General features: G+C 34.7%; 1 protein-coding gene across 1 annotated transcript; it reads right to left on the bottom strand.

The window, feature by feature from the left end:
- Nucleotides 1-1472: 1472 nt before the first annotated feature.
- On the bottom strand, nt 1473-23926 carry zgc:162698 (Transmembrane protein 87A-like). Its single transcript, XM_062418987.1, is given in 22 exon segments — nt 1473-2284; nt 7045-7075; nt 7163-7215; nt 7537-7598; nt 7984-8060; nt 8407-8510; nt 10268-10326; nt 10418-10526; nt 13530-13607; nt 13727-13820; nt 13943-14042; nt 14659-14842; nt 15845-15886; nt 15888-15907; nt 16030-16171; nt 16994-17047; nt 17686-17748; nt 18514-18570; nt 18744-18863; nt 18972-19060; nt 21578-21650; nt 23722-23926. Coding segments are annotated over 22 exon segments (1794 nt in total). The 5' UTR covers nt 23863-23926; the 3' UTR covers nt 1473-2242.
- Between the last annotated feature and the right edge of the window lie 1758 nt (nt 23927-25684).

Here is a 25684-nt window from a genome sequence, read left to right as displayed (position 1 = left end):
ATGGGTTAAAATGTGAAAATAAACGTATGAATAACTTGCACACATTCTTTTTTTTGTGGACCCAGCATCAAATTTCTGCTTTTAATCCATTTAGAGAGAATAATTAGAGGATTATGACAAAAATGTCTAAGTGGTGTAACCATAAAAACTTTGTACCAAATAATTCAACTTGCTTAAAAACAGTAAATTATCAATAAAACACCATATCAACTAGTTTGGCATGATCTTACATTATAACTTTATATTAAATAAAGGTAATGGAATACAATTGTTCTACATATGACATTTACTCTGGTAACCATGGAGATCAGGAAACATTTACATTGTTTTTAAATTAAGTAATTATTAGTATAAGTCCACTTAAATACACTGTAGGTGGATAAAATATGTAATATTTATCATTCTTTTGTGGTTACACCATTTGACATTTTCAGGAGCATTCAGTCTTACTTTTGGTAAAAAATGGTGCAAATGTCATTTCAAATGATATAAAACCAACAAAAATACTAAATGTAGATTTTAACAAACCTGATGCTGCTTTTAAGACAATTTTTTATGATATATTTGAATTGCTCATCTTGCTAACCCTTATTTATCTCATATCTGCATCAGTGTTTGTGTGTGATCGAGCAAATTTAAAGACAAAGGAGTGAAGTACGTTTTTTTTTTCTGTGTGTGAAGATGACGTGAAAATATGTGATGGAAACACACTGTGGGTTTGTTCAGCTTGGTTTCTGTTTAAAAAAATATATCTTTAAGACCGAGGCCGACCTCAAAGAGCTCCTGCCGACTATCGATCATTTACGTCGCCTTGCTTGTTCTTTAAATTGTACTTAAAGGCTGCAGCTGACTAGCAACACATCTGTAATGTGTTCCCAATCCAAAAAACATCACTGAATGTCAAATAATAACAAACAAGCCGACAAGTTTCACACCAATCCATCTCAAAAGGTCGTTGCTCTATCAATAAAGTTGTTTGTTGCTGGAGCTTTGACTGTTTTGGACTTTTTTTTTCTTCTTCTCCTTCCTCTTTAGAAGCAGGTGAAGCTTTGCCAGAAACCTCCATCGTGCTTCTACACCAGTAAATCTATCAGAATTAAAGATATTCCACATTTTAACTCACATATTGCATCCTAAAATGAAAAAACCTGCTAAATATCTTTGTACACAGGCACCAAAACAAAGTAAAACTATAGTCCGTGTGTAAAGTAGGGCTGGGTATCGTTTATAAAATTATGATACCAGTACCAATCAAAGTACCTTTAAAGTGACACCAATAGCTCTGGGTGCAAAATGATTGATCGTTGATGGGAGATGTTTCGATACTACTTATCGATATCGATTTATTTCGGTTGATCGAGGACCGATACCCAACCCGAGTGAAAAGTGTCTGTAAATTTATCATAATATAATCTTATTTAATGGTTCGAATTGGGTCGGAAGCAGCTGGAAACTAACGAAAACCCAAAAAAAAGACAAATTAAGAGAAACATTTATTCTCATTCACATCTCATGTTTGTTTGTTTTTCTAACTTTTTGATTCGATTCACAACTTTGGTTTTTTTCTCTTTACAGTTTTCGAAAAGGATCCAAAAAGAAACTTCACGCAACATCTATGAACAAAATATATTTAAAAACAACAGAATAGCAACAGCAGAGACGATGGGAGTTACTGTCATGGCAACCGTGAAAAAAAACAAAAAAAAACAAAAAAATTGACGAGACAAGATCCGAAAAAAAACACAAAAACCAAAAAAAAAAAAAAATCACATTTTCTGAATGTAAACAGTGAAAAAGGCAAACGAGCCGCTCTGTAGCACAGAACCTCATTAACATCAAATTTGTCAAAATATACTGTATATATATATTTATAATCGATATAAATACAAACAGGCAATAAAAAGGAAAAATAAAAAGCTTCTGTGTGCCGCTGTGATGGGTTCGCTCCCACTGTTATGTACATAAAGGCTTACAAAGCTCATAAATTCAGGGATTCAATCACAAACTGACACTTCTTCCGCCTCCTAAAGCAAAAAACACTTCTTTCTCTCTTTCTCTCCACCTTCCCTCTTTTCATCCATCACTTCCATCTTTTTTTTCTTTTCCTCTCTTCATGTGCATTTTTTAAAATTTCACTTCACCTCATTCACAAAATATCCTGTTTTATTTCTTCATTCGTCTCGTTGTTATTATTATTTTTTTTTACCAGACTCCTTCTTTTTCTTTTTCTTCTTCTTCATCATCACTCCATCTTAGACATCTCAAACTTGGTTGTCATGATTTCCTGCAACAGAAAAACACAGTTAAGTGATTTTATGAATGAGTTTAACCCTCCTGTTGTCCTCGAGTCAAGGAAGGAAGTTAGGAAGGGAGGAAGAAGGAAGGAAAGGAGGAAGGAAGGGAGGAAGGAAGAAGGGAAGGCGGGAAGGAAGGAAGGAGGGAGGGAAGGAAAGGAGGAAGGGGGGAGGGAGGGAGGGAGGAAAGGAAGGAAGGAAGGAAGGAAGGGGGGAGGGAGGAAAGAAGGACAGAAGGAAGGAAGGAAGGAAGGAAGGAGGGAGGGAGGGAGGGAGGGAGGGAGGAAGGAAGGAAGGAAGGAAAAGTCAAAACAGACGGGGTCAATTTGACCCGGGAGGACGACACGAAGGTTAAATCATTAGAAAGTGTAAATCAACATCTTGAATTACTGGATTTTTTATTTTATTTTTTAACCCAGTTTATAATTTATTACAGTTTTTATTGAAGTTTTAAATGTTTATTTTTTTAATCTTTTATTACCTTTTATTTCATTTGGGTACTATTTTTTTTTTTTTTTTTACATTTTTTATTCTACCTCTGGTGTTTCCTCACTTCCTGTTTTTATTGACTCATTATTTATTTATTTGTTTGTGTTGTTGTGTTTTTTTTTTACTATGTATGAAACAGTACAGTATGTAAGGGTTACAGCCTGCAGACTATTTGATGGACACATTGTGAATCCCCCTCTATCCTTCATCTCTCTTTCTATCCTTCCTCATCTCTCCATCTTTTCCCCTTCATGTTGACATTGTTAAAATGATTCCTTCTGCTGATGGATGAAACCCACAAACAGACAGAAGAGATTTAAGCTGACGTTGACGGAGCCAATTTGTCCGATTTTACTACAATGTCATGAAGATCTTTTATTTCTCCCCATTTCTTGTCTTAAAAACGATCAGAATGAGACTCTGTTAGATAATAACTACTCTATTTAATTAGATAATTATGTGTTCAGTCACTCAAATGTATCTTAACAATACTTACATGCCCATAAGAGGACACTAAAAGAGTTATTAGTCGCTGTAATTTGTCTGAGTTAGTCATATCAAGTGATATCTGACACATTTACAGTGTTTTTAGCATCAGATTCCCTCTTAGTGTTTCCTGTTGAGCTGTGGTGTAACCATAGTAACACAAAGACTTTGGCACTAAAAACACTGTAACGTTGAAACATAGAAGATGAAGATTTGACTCATTTGGACAAAACTGAAGCTTCATATTAGATTCAGATTAAACTTTTAACTCTTATGTACATGTTTTTTTGTGTGTGTGGAAATTACGAGAATAACGTCGTAACATTAGTTCTACGAGAATAACGTCGTAACATTAGTTCTACAAGAATAAAGTCGTAATATTAGGTCTACGAGAATAAAGTCGTAATATTACGAGAATAAAGTCGTAATATTAGGTCTACGAGAATAAAGTCGTAACATTAGTTCTACGAGAATAACGTCGTAACATTAGTTCTACAAGAATTAAGTCGTAATATTAGGTCTACGAGAATAAAGTCGTAATATTAGGTCTACGAGAATAAAGTCGTAACATTAGGTCTACGAGAATAAAGTCGTAACATTAGGTCTACGAGAATAAAGTCGTAACATTAGTTCTACGAGAATAAAGTCGTAATATTACAAGAATAAAGTCGTAATATTACAAGAATAAAGTCGTAATATTGCAAGAATAAAGTCGTAATATTGCGAGAAAAAGTCGTAATATTGTGAGAATAAAGTCGTATTATTGCGAGAATAAAGTCGTAATATTACGAGAATAGAGTCGTAACATTATGAGAATAAAGTCGTAATATTGCGAGAATAAAAACGTAACATTACGAGAATAAAGTCGTAATATTACGAGAAAAAAGTCGTAATATTGTGAGAATAAAGTCGTAATATTGCGAGAAAAAGTCGTAATATTGCGAGAATAAAAACGTAACATTACGAGAATAAAGACTTTATTCTTGTTATTTCCTACATTTTATTTATTTATTTTCCCCCCTCTCAGTATGGCCCTAATACTTTGTCGTAAATTTGACCTTATATAATTTGATTTTAAGTATTTTCCCTCATTAACAAACAGCATACAACCAAATTAAACACTCACTCTGCTCTCTGAAAGCTTCATGAAGGATTAATCACCTATTTATTAATGACTGATGAGGTATTCTAGTCTCAAATGATTAAGTATAAAGACTAATTATGAGGAGATACTGTGAAATACCTGAATATGAACAGATTTAGTCCTCCATCACTTCCATTGTAAACATTATTAAGGGATCTTCTAATGGTCAGTATGAACAGGAGGAATGATTACAGCAAGATAAAACTGCTTTAATGTTTATTTGGGCTGCTGACTGTTGTTTTAAGATACTTAAAAGCTTGTGAACTTAACCTTTAATCATTTAAAATCTGCTTACGGCTTCTAAAAATACAAGAATTCGCTCTTTTTCTCTTTTTTATTATTATTGTAGCATCAATATTTTAGGGTTTTTTAATTGTTAATAATACAAGAAAAAGCAATCTGAAGCTTTTCTGACATTTTATAGACTTAACAATGAATTAAAACAAGAAAAAACAGCTTTAATGTTCATTTGAGGTGCTGAAAATGTGTGAAATTGTCCTTTAATCCCTTTATAGTTCAACTAAAGTACCAGTACAAGACTTCAGAAGCCTTTGTTGGACAAATCAAGCTCAAAAACTTCTGACAGAGACACAAAATCTACAGAGAGGAGGATTTCTAAGAAGAAGAGTAAAGAAGCTATTTCCCTTTTTAAAAATTCTGTCCTTAATACTGATGAATTACATAATTTGTGGCGATGGGGAATAATAAGCAGGTTAGTATCAGGATTGTCCTTAATTTAAAACACATTACATAATCTACCATAAGGACACAAAGACTAGTTAAGGCAATTATTTCCCCTTAATGTCATCTGCTGAACACTGAACGAGACTCATTACACTAAATCATTTAGGTGTAAGGCTGCTTCTGATGATTACTAACATTAATACTTTGATTATTTTCATATTTAATTGAATTATTTGGTCATAAAATAGTGAAAAACAATGTTAATCACTGTTTTCTAAAGGCTAAAATGACATTACGGACTATTAAGAGAAATAAAGGGTAAAGTAATACAACTAATGAACTATTACGTTGCTAATAATTCAATTTATTGATTGATTTTGTTGTAATTTGATGCTTACAGTAGAGATGGCTGAATCCAGAGCTGCCACTAATGATTATATGTTGCATTTATGATGATTATTTTGTCAATTTGGTGTTTAAAATGTTGATTAATGTTTCCTAAAGCCTCAGATGTGACCTTAAATATCTTGTTTTGTCCCCAACCAACAGTCTACAATGCAAAAATATTCAGTTTACTGTCATAAAGGATGAAAGAAACCAGAAATATCAACATTTAAGAGGCTGGATTAAGAGAATTCAGACTTTTTTTCTTATAAAATGACTTAAAACAATTAATCAATCATCAAAATAGTTAATTAACTTAGTAGTTGATCACTTCCCTTCCTGAGTCCTATTTCCTTCCCCTCCTCCTACACAGGAAGCAATGTAATACTTAATATTTTCTATGGGTTTTAATATCTCTCAGCAGCTTACATAAGGAATTGATTTTTATATAAGAAGCACTTCATTGATTGAAAGGTTCAGCTCAGAGATAAAAAAGGGTAAATAATTTGGGAAAAGGTTAAAAAACATTGGGAATAAACAGATAACGGAAGAGATAAAGTGATATTAAGCTTGTGATGTCTGATAGATTATTATGTGACTGGTTTCTAAAAGGATTTATGTTTAACTTTAGAGAAATTATCTTTTTTAAAGCATCGTTTCCTGTGTTTTTCATTCACACACACACACCAGGTCGTCGTCACCGCTCGCCATGACAACAGAAAAGAGGATAAACAACAGTGTGATGTAACCGTGGCAACAGCTGCTTCTTTTTTGTTTTGCTGAGTGACTGTCGCCCCCTGCTGGTCGTTAGCAGAACTACAAATGTGATTAACGTGTTCCTGCTTCGGTGAGTCACAGGTGTGTGTGTGTGTGTGTGTGTGTGTGTGTGTGTGTGTGTGTGCGCGTGTGCGTGTGCATGATGGATAGATTATCTGATAGCTTATCTAAATAAAGATCCTCTCTAGAGATGCTGTTTGGTTTGTCCCTTCTGGGCTACTGTAGAAATAAGGTGATGCAACATGTGTATGTAGATATGAAAGGACTCATTCAAAGTTCTTATTCTTATTTTCTTATTACACACTAATTAAAACATGCAGTTTAAAGATATTTATCACTGAGTCATTTATACTCTGAGGCTCTACTGTAGTTCAAAAACTCCTTATTTATCTTCTCTTATCTCATGTTTATATATATGTAACAAACTCATGACCCATTTCTAATGATTTAATATGGTTTCTGAATCCATTTGACTACTTTTGCTTCATCTTTACTCATCTGAACTATAAAAAACAACATCAAATGTGGCCTGTTTCGTTCTCTAAGAGGAAAGGAACTTGACATTCCTGTGCACATGTGCCGTCCGCTGTTGGATTCACTGAGGAATGAATTGAAAATTGTTTCTACACGCTGGTTTGATGTGTTTCGTGGAGAATTAATTAATTATTATTAATTAACTTTTTGTCTGATTTTGATTGTTGTATATTATCATGTGATCCTGAAATTATTAAAAGATTATTATTATTTTTATTGTCTGTGTGCAGTTATGAGGATAGTAGGACTCACCTCATCAGAGTCCAGCAGAGGTGGCAGAGCACTGTGAGGAAAAAAAGGTTTTAAGCATCAAATCTGATATTAATATTAATATATGATAAGTAACGATCAGCTGTGATTGATGACTTACACGTCTGCCATAGATGTTGGGATGTTCTCTTCTACCCATTTCAGATCCTCATCCTGCAAAAAACAACAATAATATAGAGTTCATGTGATGTGTTTTCTCTTTAAATGGACTGAGATCAACTTAATAAATAATATTCTGCATGTTTTACTACAGAAGTGATTATTAAGAGACTGAAATAAGGCAAAAGTTTATTAATCTGGTGTTTTTGTTGTTGTTGTTTTACTTGAATTCAGACGGAAAGTCAAACTACATGTCATTCTAATAAACTGACATATAAACAAGTAGTTATATTATTTTTTAGAATAAGAAAAGGAAGAAAAAAGGAGGATGTGATGATGGTTTGAACTTCGTCTCCTTTTTGCGTCGTCACTCACCACTTTGTTGGCTTTGGCCGAGCCGTTGGTCTCGATCTTCATTCCCCTCATCTTCATCCCCTCTGCAGAGACAAATGGATGAAATAATAAGGCTGGATGGATGGATGGATGGATGGAAGGAGGGAGGGAGGGAGGGAACGAGGGATGATGGATGGAGGGAAGGAGGGATATACTGAACTCACATTTATGACTTTATGTATGACGAAAATTCCTATGAAAGCTCCTAACATGTGTTCAGTGTTTATAAAATTACAAATAAAATAATAATCTGCAAATTTAACATAAATGACACTTTTTGGAACATTTTGTCTGGTTTTGTTGCTTTTTTGTTTGTTTTCACTGTAAAAATTAATAAATAAACCTGAGTTGTCAGACTACAGTTTGTAAAGATGGTAAAAGATGATGGAGGGAAGAGGTGGAGGGAGGAAAAGAAGGATCATTTCTGACCGAAAGCTTCGTTCATCATGGGTTCCTGCTCCTCCTCTTCCCCGCTCTCTTCATCTATCAGAGGGCTGAAGGCGTACCTGTTGGAGAGAGAGAGCGAGAGAAAGAGAGACAGAGAGAGAGAGAGAGAGAGAGAGAGAGAGAGAGAGAGAGAGAGAAAGAGAGTGAGAAAGAGAGAGCGAGACAAAGAGTGAAAGAGAAAGACAGAGAGAGTGAGAGAGAGAGAGAGAAAGTGAGAGAGACAGAGAGTGAAAGAGAAAGAGTGAAAGAAAAAGAGAGAGAGAGTGAAAGAGAAAGAGTGAAAGGAAAAGAGAGGGTGAAAAAGAGAGTGAGAGTGAGAGTGTGGGAGAGAGAGATGTTTAAATTCACCATTAAAAAAAAAGAAAGTCAAACTATCAGCAGCTCCTCAGACTCTCCCTCCTCTACCTCTGGTTATTGGCCGATGGTCGCCATAGGAACATGATGACCAATAGGATGATGGAGAACAGGAAGCGCCAGAAAGCGTCATCGATCCAGATCTCCCTCCAGTCCTGCAGAGAGAGGGGACGGTTTTCATTGAATAAGAAACACATTTTATAGGCTTTAAACAACATACGACAAGAGAAGATGGAGTTAATTCATATGTTACTCTCTGAAATTTGACTTTAAATCAATTAAGAAATATCTTCAAAAATAGTTTAAAAGCAGCATCAGGTTTGTTAAAATGTACATTTAGTATTTTTGTTGGTTTTATATCATTTGAAATGACATTTGCACCATTTTTTACCAAAAGTAAGACTGAAAGCTCCTGAAAATGTCAAATGGTGTAACCACAAAATATTAATATTTAATATTTTATCCACCTAGTCAGAAAGAAAGAACAAAAGAAAGATAAAGGACAAAGAAGAGAAAGAAAGAAGTAGAAGTAGGGGGAAAGGAAGACAGAAAGAAAGGAATGAAGGAAGAGGAGGCAGAACAAGAAGTTGGAGGAGAAAGAAAGAAAGAAAGAAAGAAAGAAAGAAAGAAAGAAAGAAAGAAAGAAAGAAAGAAAGAAAGAAGTAAAGCAGTCAGGTTCCTGATCTCCATGGTTACCAGAGTAAATGTAATATTTAGAACAATTGTATTCCATTACCTTTATTTAATATAAAGTTATAATGTAAGATCATGCCAAACTAGTTGATATGGTGTTTTATTGAGAATTTACTGTTTTTAAGCAAGTTGAATTATTTGGTACAAAGTTTTTATGGTTACACCACTTAGACATTTTTGCCATAATCCTCTAATATATTCTCTCTAAATGGATTAAAAGCAGAAATTTGATGCTGGGTCCACAAAAAAAGAATGTGTGCAAGTTATTCATACGTTTATTTTCACATTTTAACCCTTTAAACTAAACCACATGGACACATAAATAAAACATAATTGACCCTTACATCAACCATGCCTCATAAAGAAGTAAATCAGCTTTGAGAGAAACACAAAGTCTCCTAAAGATTGTTTTTTTAATGCTCGTGTCTGCAACTAAAGCGTGATGAATGTTTTCAAGGATTAGTTTTGGCACTCGAAGCACTTAAAGTTAAAGTTTGATGAACACTGTCGTCTCATTAAAAACTAAAAAGCTAACAAAGACTTGAAAGACGTTATTTAACCTAAAAACCACCAATTTCCACCTAAAGTTGGGATCATGCTACATGCTATCAGCCTCATAATGTTTCAACCCAATGATGAAAATGACTGGTTTTTAATCCTGTGGAGTTTATCATAGTGGGAAACAACCAACAGGTTTAATGAGTTGCTTTTTAATTGTTAAATATGGAGGAAAAAAACAGGAGTGAAGTCAGTCAGGCCCCAAATATAAATAAAACTTTACCACTGAACGCAATCAAAGCCTGTAGAATAAGTGATAATGTCATAATTTCCCAATAATGTCATTAAAAAAACGCTCATAACTCAATAAAAAAATGTAATAATGTTTATAACATTATTGGGAATTATTACATTATTAGGTTCTGCAAAAATAAGGTTAACCCGATGATGTAATACATTATTACATCATCGGAACAGAGATTGTTACATTGTTGGATAATGCACTTTATGACATCATCAGGTTCTAGAAGGCTATAATTGACGACTAGATAGATACACTTTTATCTCTCTCTGTTATTTGTATTTAAACTGTGTGTAAGGTTTAGTTTAGCCAATAACACCAAATAAACACACAGGAATAAATCTATTAAAACAAATTCAAAAGTCCACACTCGTCAATTTCTACTTCATTCATAGTCAATCCACAATGTCATGTACTTACAGATCCACATTTAGACATCCTGAAGGTCTTGGTGGTCCAAATGATGAAGATGACCGATGCTAGAAAACACATAGAAAACACACAAGCTGTAAAAACAATGTATATAAAACAAACACACTTTAAATCCAGTTTCATCCCAATTTTTTGTACCTATGACGGCGAAGATGAGCGTGTTGGTGAAGTGTCTGTAGAGGGAAAGCTTCACCACGTTCCTCCTCAGCCTCAGCAGCTTCATCGTCTGAGCCAGACTCACGAAGATGTGACGACACAGTCAAGGAACATCACAGTCTGATCACTTTAAATCTATTGATTACTGCACAATAAACAGCTAAAACTGATAAATCCCTTTATGTACTATCCATCCAAACTTATATAAAACTAGTTAAAGTTAATTTCATGATAATAACCTTTAGTTTTCTAAGGTTTCTGCTGGATGATACGATGGAGTGTTAGGGCCAGACTAAGAGACATTTTTTTGTTGTTGTTGTTGTGGAAATTACGAGAATAAAGTCGTAATATTACGAGAATAAAGTCATAATATTACGAAAATAAAGTCATAATATTACGAGAAAAAAGTCGTAATATTACGAGAAAAAAGTCGTAATATTACGAGAATAAAGTCGTAATATTGCGAGAATAAAGTCATAATATTATGAGAATAAAGTCGTAATATTTTGAAAATAAAGTCATAATATTACGAGAAAAAAGTCGTAATATTACGAGAATAGAGTCATAATATTACTAGAATAAAGTCGTAATATTGCGAGAATAAAGTCGTAATATTACGAGAATAGAGTCATAATATTACGAGAATAAAGTCGTAATATTACCAGAATAAAGTCGTAATATTACCAGAATAAAGTCGTAATATTACCAGAATAAAGTCGTAATATTTTGAAAATAAAGTCGTAATATTACGAGAAAAAAAGTCATGATATTGCGAGAATAAAATAATATTACGACTTTATTCTGGTAATATTACGACTTTATTCTCGTAATTTCCAAAATTGTATTTATTTATTTTTTCTTAGTAATGGCCCTAATACTCGGTCGTAGGATGATGACGATACATTCAGGCAAACAAAGCAGGAAAAATTAAAAAGTGGGGAGAGAGAGGAAACTACTTTTTTTTCATTTTACTAAAAAGGGGGGAAGAGGGAAGGAGGTGCAGTAGTGGATATCCACCAGCAGAGGGTAGAGTCGAGTGCAGCCAGAGGGATAGCAGCCAGGAGAACTACATCATCTTCAGCCTAGAAAAGAAATAAAAGAGGGAAAGAGAAAGAAAGTGGGAGTGGATGGAAAGTGAAATGAGAAGGAGGGCAGGAGTGACATCAATGCAGGAGAAGTGAGGATGAAAAAGGTGAAGGAAGAGGAGGAGGAGGAGGAGTGAAAGGAAGAGACAGAAAAGGGGGAAAACAGGAATGTAGACAGAGCGTTGACACTCGGGTCAATTAGCAGCTACGAAAAAAATTGAAAACGTTTGTTTTGTCCACCTTGGTGCAGCGAGCGGGTGGAGTTTACCCATCATTTAGCGTTAGAGCAGCACATTGAATCAAGCTTTGATTCAACTTTGAGGCTGAATCTGATGATGAGGTAAAACCCACCCAAAAAATGAACAGAACAAACAACAAGAACCTGAGGAGAGTAAAACAAGCAGGAACCTGAATCCAGACACACACACAGAAAACACGGCACATTTAAGTTTATTTTAGGGTTAAAATCTTACTCTATTTTATTTCCAATTTAATCATTTTTTATTGTATTTAAATGTATTTTTATGTTGCCATGTGTTGCTTTTACATCCTGTCTTGATGCATTTCATGTTTTATGTGAATCACTCTGAATTAGACTTTGAAAACATATAAAATCTACTTTTTTGTCGCCCTCTGGTGGCAGCAGGTGGCATCAACCGTGAACAATGACTGAACTATTATTACTTTTAATGTAAAGATTTTCCCCCTTTAGCGTGACACAGATATTATTACTCTAATTTAAAGAAAATACTTGAAATAAAAATCTCATCACTATAACATCAATAAAAACGTCTACTCTAAAAACAAAGAGAAATAAATTATAGTAAATGCTCAAATAGAAGAAAATATATCTGTAACTATAACATAAGTTAAAAAAGTTAAGTCACTTCTAATTAAGTTTAAATATTACTTTATAGAGCACTGATACTATATTTAATATTGTTTTGTTGCCTGGACACAAAAAGTAATTAAAGATGCATTAATATGGACTTATAACTTATAATGATTTATTTGGTGTAAATAAATATATTATAATAATATGAATATTTTAATATGAATCTCTTAAAAAGGTTTTATTTTAGACTGACAGGCCGACGTTTAGAGCTTTCACTGTTCCCAGAACATTTCTTAATATGATGCAGACTAATTAACGTCAGATCTCATTTCCTTAACGAGGCGGTAAAACACTGACTGAACGAGGCTGGAGAGAGAGAGAGGGGGGGGGGAGAGAGAGAGAGAGAGAATGAAAGAGAGAAAGAGAGAGTGAAAGAAAGAGAGAGTGAAAGAGAGAAAGAGAGAGAGAGAGGGGGGGAGAGAGAGATAGAGAAAGAGAGAGAGAGGGAGAGAAAGAGAGAGAGAGAGGGGGGGAGAGAGAGATAGAGAAAGAGAGAGAGAGGGAGAGAGAGAGAGAGAGAGGGAGAGAGAGAGAGGGAGAGAGAGAGAGAGAGAGAGAGAGAGGGAGAGAGAGGGAGAGGGAGAGAGAGGGAGAGGGGGAGAGAGGGAGAGGGGGAGAGAGGGAGAGAGAGAGGGGGGGAGAGAGGGAGACAGAGAGAGAGAGAGAGAGAGAATGAGAGAGAGACAGAAGGGAGGGGGGGAGAGAGGGAGAGAGAATGAGAGAGAGAGAGAGACAGAGGGTGAGAGGGAGAGAGAGAGAAGGGGGGGGTGGAGAGAGGGAGAGCGAGAGAGAGAATGAGAGAGAGACAGAAAGAGAGAGAGAGAGAGAGAGAGGGAGAGGGAGAGAGAGAGAGAAAAAGAGAGGATGAAAAAGAGAGAGAAAGAGAGAGGATGAAAAAAAAAGAGAGAGAGACTCCTCCAGCGCTGCCTCATAATTCAGTATTAGAACAGTTACACATGAAGACAGTTACTCTATTTATTTAGTCTTTGGATGTGGCTTTTATTTTATTTTGGGCCTAATTGTAAAGTAATGATTAAAAGGAAATAAGAAGTTTTATTTTGTAGGAGGGTTTAGGTTGAGTTGTGATCTCTGTACTTTTATTCTGAAAGGATATCCACCAGACAATACAGGAGTCAATGAAGGCCAGCACTATGTCACACAAAACCTTACTGCTGTTGTCATCGCCTCGATCCTGCAGAGAGAGACAAGTTAGAGACACACACACACGCACGCACACACACGTAAACACACACCTGTCACCATAACTACACTTATCGTACAATACAGTGCATTTATATTACAGTTACTTACAGTGTTGACTCGTAGGATGCCCTCGACGATGGAGAAGATCAGGTAGAGCAGACCGACTCCGACGACTCTGTGGAGCAACGCGCCGAGTCTGGGCCTGAAGGAGACACACGGGGAGAGAGTGATGAAAAGATGAACTAAAGAATGATCATTAGGTCACATTAAAGTTCATAAAGGTGTAAAATAAACTCCACAGAGCTGTGAGGAGACGACGCTTACTTGACGATGCCGTATCCAAGGCTGGCGATGATGACGAGGACCCGAGCCAGAGTCCTCTTCACTGCAGACAGGACCTCAGCGAACACTACCGCCCCCTGGACTACAAGAGGAAGCATAACATTACTACACCACCGCCCCCTGGACTGCAGGAGGAAGCATTACATTTATTGCGCTTTTCCACTATACAGTTCTAGCAGTACTCGGCTCGACTCAACTCGGTTTTTTTCTGCGTCTCCATCAGGGATAGAACCTGGTACCTGCTACTTTTTTGGTACCTACTCTGCCGAGGTTCCAAGCGAGCCGAGCCGTTACTAAAATGTGACGTCAACAGACTGCCGGCCACTGATTGGTCAGAGAGTCACTGGAAGAGTCATGAGCCGTCCCACACAAGAATCAAACCCGCCATTTTTAAATACCAACAACAGCGTTACAGAGATTAGTTTCTCTTCTCTTGCTTTGTGTGAGACAGAAAGCCTCATACAGCAGCAAGTACACCATCACCTCCATGTCCTCCATTGTTTATCTGTTTGTGTCGCTATGACGACCCCGCCCACATTGAGGAGGTACTATAGTAATGGAAAAGGTTCCTGGTACCAAACCGAGTCGAGTCGAGCCGAGCAATGCTAGAACTGTATAGTGGAAAAGCGCCATTACTCCTTTAACTCTCACTCTGCTCAGCATCTTCACGTAGAAGAGAAAATTTGATCGCCACCTACCTGACAAACCGTCGTATCTGATGCTCTGAAACTCGGCGTAGTAAACGGCTTTCTCCAACATTCCCAGGAAGATGACTCCTCCGATCCAGAACTGGATCCTGAGCAGATCCCTCCAGTAGCACGCAGACAGGAGCGACCAGAGCAACGCCAGCAGCACGTAGACGATACACATCACCATGTAGAACTGAGGACAGAGACGGGAGATTCAAAGAGCCAATCAGTGATCTGCAGCTACTCAGGAATATGTGTTTGTGTGCAATTCCTTTGGCTTTAAGGTAGCAGCAACTTTATATATGAAATTGAATGGAAAAGCTCTTTTATATCCATGAATGTAAGTTTGTTTCCTGGTTTTGAAGTGTTAGTATGTTTTCATTTCATCAGGACAAGATGTCTCCTACTTCACAGGATGGTTCACTGTCACTATTTGTGCAAAACTGGCTCCAAACTAGCTGCAAAGTCACAAATCCTGCTCTTATTAAACTGTGTTATGTGTTAAAATGATAATTTAGGGTTTAGATGAATATGAAAGCAAACATCCAGGTGAAGAGACACATTCCAGTGGAGCAAGAATATCCAGTTCTGTCAGTGTGATGCGTTTGAGGTCCAGTGTAATCTGGAAGTAACTGCAGGGTGAGCCCGAACATTAAAATTATTCTATATTTATATTCTTTATATCGCATAAAAAATAAGTAAAATATGTCCTGTAATACAAATCTAAATTTCTCACTTAGGCTTTTTATTTTTTTTATTATGCATTTTTTTTTATTTTTCCTCTCTTTCAAACTATTATGTTTTCTTTATATACATTTTTTTATATATATTTTATTTATTTAATTTTATTTATTTAATTTTATTTAATTTTATTATATATTTTTATTAATTTTATTTTCTTGTATTTATTCTATTATATATTTTTCATTTATGTATTTATTGTATTTTATTATATATTTTTATTTATTTTATTTTATTATATATTTTTATTTATGTATTTATTTTATTTTATTTATTTTATTATACATTTTTATTTATTTATTTCATTTTATGATCATTCAATTTTTTTTGTATTTTTATTTTACTTAGATTATTATTTTATTCATTTGAGCTATTTTCTGTTCAATAAATAAAAATAAAAGTAGCTGCAGGTTAGGGTTAGGGTTTTATTGTTGTTGTTGTTGTGTTTTCTTACCACCATCAGAGGCCATTCATGGGCTGATATGTAGTCGTGAGGGACCCTTCATGCTGACCTGCACTGCAATGCAAAAAACACACAAACACACATCATCTACTGTAAAGGAACATTTTCTCCACTAAAACTATAACATATAAAAGCTGCTAATGTGAGAAGAGAGTTAAATATAAGTGAGTACTGACGCTGGAGGCTCCAGGGTGCAGGAGGATTGTTGGGGTCGGGGGCTCGGCTTTTGTCTTTCACCTCTAGGATGTTGAGGATGAACATGTACGGTCCGTCCTCCCAACTCTCTGCCACCGCGTCAAAGTGAGGATGAGAGGCCACCTGAGGGACCACACACCAGAGCTTTAACATCCACGGAAAATAAGCAAGATTTAACATAAAAGGTAACAATGAGCTGCGTCACATCTGCACACACACACACACACACACACACACACACAATTATGCTTTTGGTATTAAAACTTTGCTAAAAGGGGGAATAAGTGTTGATTTTAATATTATTAATATCAATTTCTTTCCTGCAGAGAGAGAAAAAGAGGAGAAGAACTGCTGCTTCTAAAGTAGATGGAAGGAAAATATCAGTATTCTCACTCCTCCCTTCTTCTTCTTCCTATTATTATTATTATTATTAGTAGTAGTATAAAAAGAAGAAACTATTGGGTTGTGGATTGGAAATGTGCTTCTTATAACACTGAAGCACATTTCTGAGTCTGAGTCATAATTATTAACATTTTTCGAAAAATAACAACTGTGAACACAAATATAATGACTATAAAAACTAATACAACACATTTTTAAAGTTATTTTTCAACAAGGAATCTTTAAATATCTGTAAATTACACAACAAATTAGCAGGAAATGTATATGAAGTTAAAAGACCTGTCAAAATAAGAGATCACAGTCTCTCTTTACTTTGCAGGTTAAACTGTTTTCTGTAACAGTAGAGCATGCATTAGGTTTCTAAACCAGTGATTTCCTGCTCAGATGTCACTCTTACAGCAGGTTTAGCTGATGGCGCTGCACACTCACTCACACACACACACACACACACACATACACATACACATACACATACACATACACATACACATACACACACACACACACACACACACACACACACACACACACACACACACAGACCTCTTTAACATCAGTTTTTCCTGTTTCTGTTTTGTTGGTCTTCTCTGCAGCAGCCTGAGAGAGAAACAAACATTTCATCATTAAAACAGCAAAAATAAATAGAGAACATCCAAAAAACACAATTTCTTTTTTAAATGTTTGGACTATCAAAAGCCTTTAAATGTGTATATTATACTGTAACACTGGGGCATTATGATATTAGGAGGAATTATTAACTAAATTGTGCATCAGCAACTACTGATTATTATTATTTCTTTAATCTTTTGATGTGTTGTTGTTTGGTCTGTGAAATGTCAGGAAATGATCAAAAATGTCTCCTTAAGTCTTCAAATGTCTCATTTTGTCAACAACTCAAAGATCACAGAAAGCAGAAAATATTCACATCTGAGAAGCTGAAATCAGAGTTTATACTAAATAAAGTCTAATCGATTAACTGATCATTAAAAACAGCTGGTAATTAATTTAATAGATGGCAACTGATCTATTAATGTGTAATAAATCATTTAATTATTGAGAATTCATTGTAAAATATGTTTAATATCAATATTTAGACATATCTGCTCACATCTTGGGATTCCTAAAAAGCTTATTTCACTTGTTCTGATTCCACAGATGTGTTGTTAATTATTTATAATGAATTTATCTGCACAAATAACAAAGGAATAAGCTCTATTATATGTTTTATTGCAGACCTTTGGTTTTGGAGGGGGCATCGGTGCTCTCCTCGTCCTTTTCAAACCCGTCCCTACATCTGGCTGAAAAACAGAAGAACACAGATTTTATTAGAATTTATAATTTCATCACTGTATATCCTTTTATGTTTCTGTGTTTGATAGACGGGTAGAAACAGAGGTGGAGATTTTGTTGATTACGGCAAATTGTGTTTAAATACAGAATACATAGATTTCCACTGTTTTGTTGTCCAGAAAACAAAAAGCATGACTAAAACCAACATGTGCAGAGTGAAATTAACATATTAAGATATATAACAGTTCCATAAATGTCAGACACTTAATTATACTATTACATAAGGTTGTTATATACACTCCATTACACAAAAAATCAAGGCTACACACTTTATATCTTAATGTTTCCCCTGAGTGATAAATGTAGCAGTGGAAATGTGAGTCCATATTCCACCAAAACCTGAGGAAGCTTGGATTCATGTGGAAGGTAGAGCTGGGCGATATGAGCAGAATCAATGCGGTCAGGCTCAGTGTGACCGTCCGCTCTGCCAGCGACAGAACCACACAACATCACTTCATTCATAGATTTGATTTGATGTATTGAAATAAAGACTCCAGCTACGTAGACACATAACACAACAGTACTTCATTGAAATAATGTAAAACTGGAGTTTCAGGCTGAACAATTGAACAATTTTAATTAGAGCCCGACAGATACAGTAAATCAGTCCACTGATATTATCGGCCCGTATTGGCCTTTCACAGACATTTCGGTATCAGCGTATTTGTTGTCTGATGTTTTTCTTTAAAGTTCTTTAAAGACTCCAAACTCACCGTTTCCTGCTTCGGTTCTGTCAGTCGGGTTATCATCTCAAACACATCGAGGCCGAACTGTGCAGTAAAACAAACGCACCCGCTTTAATATTCAATCACAAGATATGATTATTTATTACTCATTTCATTATGGCTTGGTGTGTGTGTGTGTGTGTGTGTGTGTGTGTGTGTGTGTGTGTGTGTGTGTGGTGTGTGTGTGTGTGTGTGTGTGTGTGTGTGTGTGTGATCACCATGTTGGGGTTAATGTGCTGCTGACAGGTGATGGTTGGATATTTGTGGAAAACATAGAAACCACTTCCTCCTTCTGGTTGGACCATCGTCGACTTGAAGTAATTTTCAGCCAGCAGCATCTAGAACCAAAAACACACACACACACACACACACACACACACACACTTAGATCAGACCACAGCAGATGTACAGGTGTAGGTGGGTTTAGAGAACAGCAGCAGTCTTACGTTCTGGTTGAAGACTTCGTTGTAGCAGTGAGAGTTCCTCAGATACCAGGAGACGTTTAACTGGACCGGAGACGACGAGTTACAGGATACTGACACACACACACACACACACACACACACACACACACACACACACACACACACACACACACACACACACACACACACACACACACAGATCAGATTAGAAACTATTACTAAATCACTAAAAACAGGAACTATCATAACTGTCAAGATTCTGCAATGAGGAAGCACCAGAAGATTGAAGGGTTAAAATATAATAAATAAATAAATAAATAAATAAATAAATAAAATAAAAATGTAAAAATAAAAATTTAATTTTTTTTAAAAGAATTAAAGAAATTTAAAATAAAATAAAAAAAATAAAAAATAAATAAAAACATTTTAAAAAATAAAATAAATAAAAATAAAATAAATAAAAATTTAAAAATTAAATAAATAGCTGATAAAAGATTAATACAATATAAAAAAATATATATAAAAATAAAATAAAATAATAAAGCCACTATAATAGAATACAGTGAGTAAAAGTAGATGTTTGGAGTAAAAGAGTAAAAATAAAGAAGTAAGACATAAAATGTTGGTTATGAAGAAGAAGAAGCAATAAAACAGAACAGTCAGAGTAGAAAAACAGGCAAAATTGAAAATAAAAGGCAGATAAATAAATAAATGAATACAATTTAATCATAAAAGATGAAGTAATGCTACTAATGAACTATACACGTTTGTCTGTTACGTTGCTAATTATTCAGTTTATTGATTGATTTTGTTGTAATTTGACGTTCACAATGGAGACAGTTGAATCCAGGGCTGTGACTAATGATTATATGTTGCATTTATGATCATTATTTTATCAATTTTGATCTGTAAAATCTCAGAAAATGGTGAAAAATGTTGATTATTGTTTCCTAAAGACTCAGATGTGACTTTAAATATCTCATTTTGACCCCGACCAACAGTCCATAACCCAAAAATACTCAATCTACTGTCATAAAAGAACTAAAGAAACCAGAAATAATCACATTTATGAAGCTGGGACCAGAGGATTTAGACATTTGGCTCTTGAATCTGGTAATTTATTATCTATTAATCAACTTATCAATGAATCAGCTAATTGTTGCAGCTCTACTTGTGTGAACTAAACACAACATATTGAGTCACAGCTGTGAACTCTTCTGATTAAAGTTATAAATCAACGTACGTGTTTGATCAGTGATCATAAAGAGTTAAAGCAGGGAGAGTTTGATGGGAAATTTGCTCCTAATGTAAACACACAGTCACACTTTCCTCTCTCTCTTTTAATCATTAGCCTATCTAACGTCTTTCTATCGGCCGTCACCATGACAACAGGAGTCATTTAAACCTGGTTGCCTTTTTAATTAACTTCTTATTGGTGCAAACTGTTTTAGAGTTTCAGCTCAACTCAAACACTAAAATAAAAGTAAGATACGTCTAAAGTTACATAAAGATGAGACTATAGATTAATTACTGTTTAACATTAAAATATATATTTATTTATAGTCTTTCCCCTTTTTGCTTTATGACTATTTCTAAGGCAGATTAAGGGCATGTTGTAATGCCTCTTAGTCTGTGGCTCTTATCTTTTTACTTGATTTAATGATTATATATTGACTTTTTATACCTATTGTGTAGAAGTTTTTTATTTATTATATATTGTATATATTATATATCAGGACCTGAGTACTGTATTTCATTCTTCTCATGTATCTACACGACTGGAATGACAAAACAAAACCGTGAATATGATTATTTACTTTATTTATACTAAAGCTGACCAATATATCGGTTCACTGGTATTATATCACAGATATATCGGTATCGGCGTATATGATATGATATAAAGTTATATAGGCAGCATTTTTTAGTATATTTGATCCTTTTTCTTCATTCAAATTTAATATATAAAAGCATGGTTTTTTTGTTATTTAGTTAGTTATAGTGTTTTATAGATATTAATTAAATTCCCAGTGAGGTTTACTATTTCAGTGCACTGATGTTATTTTATGCAAAACAGTTTATTGTCAAGTGGTAAAATATCATAAATATGCTTTCCTCCACATATCTTCTATATCATCACAAGTGTTTTAAAGAGATCATTGCAAAAAAAAAAAAAATTTATGTAGCCGCCTATATATTCTTTACATATATATACAATCATTGGGTGATATATCGATATTGGAATTTTTTGACTCCTTAATATCAGCATCAGCCCCAAAAATCCAGCAACAGTTGAGCCCTAATTTATACATGTGTGTATTTGAGTTTAATGATCGAAATAAACTAAACTAAACTAAACTAAACTAAACTAAACTAAACTAAACTAAACTAAACTAAACTCTTCTGGACTTACTGAGATCACACTGACGTCTTCTAACTATTCTTACTATAATGATGTGAAGACTAAATAAATGAAAAGAAGAAGAAGAAGAAGAAGAAGAAGAAGAAGAAGAAGAAGAAGAAGAAGAAGAAGAAGAAGAAGAAGAAGAAGAAGAAGAAGAAGAAGAAGAAGAAGAAGAAGAAGAAGAAGAAGAAGAAGAAGAAGAAGAAGAAGAGGATCTACTCACATTTCAGATGGATGAAGGTGCTGTTAAACAGAGTTTTAGTGAAGAGGAAGTAATTCTGCTTCTTTATTGATTCCTGGAAGAAATGAAACACAAACAATCATCATTAAATATCTCCATAAATAAAACATTTATAAAAGCATCAATTCATTCATTCTATTCATAAATAATATTCAGCTGTTTGACAAACTTTCTGCATCTATGTGCCGCAAAAAAAACAAACAAACAGACTTTTTGAACTCTGATATTTTGAGATTTTTTGTCCATATTCTACAATAAATGAGTCTCAGTTAAGCACAATGTTGTCCAACCAACAGTCCAAAAACTCAAGACATAATCAGACTAAAAAGCAGCAAAAAACCTTCATAAATGAAAAAAGTCATTTTGCTTATAAATGGATTTAAGTGATTCATCGATTATAGAAATAGTTGCTGCTTCATTTTCTGCCGATCGACTCAATAATTCTCATTTATGTTTATTCTTGTACGTGTCACATTTCCAGAGAGTCTGATGAAAGGAGGAACGTAAACTGAGCCGTGACACAGAGTGAAACAGGAACATCTACAACGGTAACAAAGCTCAAATCAACCATGTTTCTGCACCGTGAAGAAAACAAACACACCTTTATATATCTGAAGACTGAACTCTCCATTAATACATGACAGTTTATGAAAGGCAGCTTGTTATATCCAGCCGTTTAAACATGAACACTCCCCCACAACTTCCTGCTCCGACTGTCAGAACGAGTTTGAACTCTGAGCGACAGAAAAGAGACGGAGTGTGTTTGAGAGATAAGAGGAAACAAACCAGTGGAGTGTTTAACCTCAGTTAAAACTACAGTTTCAGTTTCAATCTGTGGGAGAAACTTTTCTATTAATGCAAACATGCTCTAGTCTTTAAATACTGTTCATATTCGGACCCTTCCAGCTTCATTATCCTTTATAATTAGTTCTTATACCATATTTTGAACCACACATGTATTTTGCATGCTCATATATCTTTATCAATCATTAATAAATGGGTGATTGATCCTTTATTTATGCTTCATAGAGCAGAGACAGTGCTTTCTTTAGATTTGACACTATTCTTTTGAAGGGAAAATACATTTACAATCACACTATATCATGATCTCCTCTCAAGTATTATGAACTCCGTGTATTTAAGTATTACAGTAAAAGTACATAAGCAGATAAATCCTAATGGGTCAGTGACAAATAAGTGTTGGCAAGATGAACAGTTCAAACATATCCTAAAAACTAGTTTTAAAAGAAGCATCAGGTTTTGTTAAAATGTACATTTAGTATTTTTGTGGTTTTATATCATTTGAAATGACATTTGCACCATTTTTTACCAAACGTAAGACTGAATGCTCCTGAAAATGTCAAATGGTGTAACCACAAAATATATGAAAACATACTGGTTAAACCAATTGGACACTATAGGTTGCATCTCGTCATTGACCCATAGTGTCCAATTGGTGTAACCAGTATGTTTTCATATAAACCTGAATACAGGGTTAGGGTACATTTATTAGACAGCTTTAGTTACTTTTCAGATGAAGATTTGACACAATTATTAATGATATAACACACTTTTTAAAATACAACCTGTATAATGGTCAATGAGATGCAACCTATAGTGTCCAATTGGTGTAACCAGTATTTACCAGTTTTTAAAAGAGCATTATATTATTAATTGTGTCAAATCTTCATCTTGAAAAGTAGCTAAAGCTGTCAAATAAATGTATCTTAACCCTGTCAGGTTTTTATGAAAACATACTGGTTACACCAATTGGACACTATAGGTTGCATCTCACCATTGACCCTTATACAGGTTGTATTTTAAAAAGCTTGTTATTTTATTCATTGTGAGTAAAAAAGTACAATATTTAAAGTAAAAGCAAAAGTATTAAGTAGCATCACGTGAATACACCACAATAAAATACCTCAAAGCAGCACTGATGACGTTGTTTACATGTTTTTATTTAACCCTCCAGATGAGTTTAAACATGTTTTAAGAGGAAATTAAAGCTGTAAACTAATTAAAAAGACACCAGAGCTGCTTTAAGTGAAGCGAACATGTTAATTTATCTGCTCAGTGATTCATAAAGCAAACATCCAGCAGCAGACCCCGAGCAGCACACTCACGCTGTCCACGTTTAGGATCCATTTCCCCGGCTGCGACGAGGCTCCGACCGGCCCGCTGAGCACCGTGAGTCCGGCCAGCAGGAGCAGTAAGCGGGGCAACAGCCTCGGTCCGGCCCGGTCCCAACCTGCGGAGCTCGACATTAGAGCCTGGAGGAAGAAGAAAGAAGATCAGCAGCAGAGAAACAGTGAAGGGTTTGTTACTACAAGCTTTACACTCTTCCTGGTTCCGGGGGAGGCAGATTTTTGTTTCCTAGGATGGTGAAGGGTTGATCACGCCCCATGGTTAATGCCATTGGTCGGTCTTACTCCTTCTTCCTCCTCTTCCTCCTCTTCTTCCTCTTCCTCGGTAGTCCACATCCGCTAGGGTGGATTGGGCCCTTGGTGATTTTACCACTTGACAATAAACTGTATTGCATTAAATGACATCAGTGCACTGAAATAGTAAACGTCACTGGGAATGTAATATCTATAAACAACTATGACTAACTAAATAACGAAAAAAACCAAAACATGTATGTATATATTAAATTTGAATTAAGAAAAAGGCTCAAATACACACAAAAAATTCTGCCTATATAACTTTAAAAACATTAATTGGCACATACTGGACAACAGATACCAATATATCTGTGATATAATACCAGTGATAAACCGATATGTTTAGTATAGTTTAGTATAAATAAAGTAAATAATCATATTCAAGGATTTTTATTGTCATTCCAGCCATGTAGATACATGAGAAGAATGAAATACAGTACTCAGGTCCTGATATATAATATATAATATATATAATAAATAAAAAACTTCTACACAATAGGCATAAAAAGTCAATATATAATCATTAAATCAAGTAAAAAGATAAGAGCCACAGACTGAGACGTATTACAACATGCCCTTAATCTGCCTTAGAAATAGTCATAAAGCAAAAAGGGGAAAGACTATAAATAAATATATATTTTAATGTTAAACAGTAATTAATCTATAGTCTCAGCTTTATTTAACTTTAGACGTATCTTACTTTGATTTTAGTGTTTGAGTTGAGCTGAAACTCTAAAACAGTTTGCACCAATAAGAAGTTAATTAAAAAGGCAACCAGGTTTGAATGACTCCTGTTGTCATGGTGACGGCCGATAGAAAGACGTTAGATAGGCTAATGATTAAAAGAGAGAGAGGAAAGTGTGACTGTGTGTTTACATTAGGAGCTAATTTCCTGTAAAACTCTACCTGCTTTTAAATGTGGGCACTATTAGGAGGTACTTGAAGGCACTACATGGGGGAGATTTTTTTTTAAAATATATAAAATAAAAAAAATAGCATAAATTCAAAAATCCTTTCAAATTAAATGTTTATTTATCAACAATTGAGTTCATGAATTCAGTTTAAAAACATATCTTTATAATAAAAATATTAGGTGTTGATATAATGCATTGGATTCATGGTGAACAAGTCAGAATTGCAAAAAGTGTCCCATATAATCCTAATCCACGTTAAAAAAAAAAGTAGCGGAAGTTGGTGATAATTTAATACTTTATGCTAAATAAACAGTCAAACCAGACCAGTTACATTTATTTTGACTGGTTGGACCGGATGTTTCATTATGACGTATGTGATCATATCTGTTTAATGTGTGGCTGGGTGTAGTTCAGCAGGTTGACCGCTAGAGGGCTATTACAGTGTGGTTAAAAACAGTGTTGTTTTAGCGCCCTCCGGTGGTCATAGTGAGGAACTACAACCACACTGACAAGTTAGACACGATCACACACATAGAAACATCCAGTTGATTCTTTTAAAATAAGACTGAATGAGTGAATTAATACAAACGGGTGAATTTTAATAACTTTTTTGTTCATTGTTGTTATAACAGATACGTATTGTTGCCATTTAAAATATTTGGTTTGTTTTTATATATTTTTTTTATTATTTTCCACAAAATTAATTTAAGATATAAGATAAGATATTCCTT

The sequence above is a fragment of the Scomber scombrus genome, chromosome 5 (genome assembly GCF_963691925.1).
Source record: "Scomber scombrus chromosome 5, fScoSco1.1, whole genome shotgun sequence".
Lineage (NCBI taxonomy): Eukaryota > Metazoa > Chordata > Actinopteri > Scombriformes > Scombridae > Scomber > Scomber scombrus.
The sequence above is the reverse complement of the archived record's forward strand: the minus strand, read 5'-3'. Positions and strand labels throughout refer to the sequence as shown.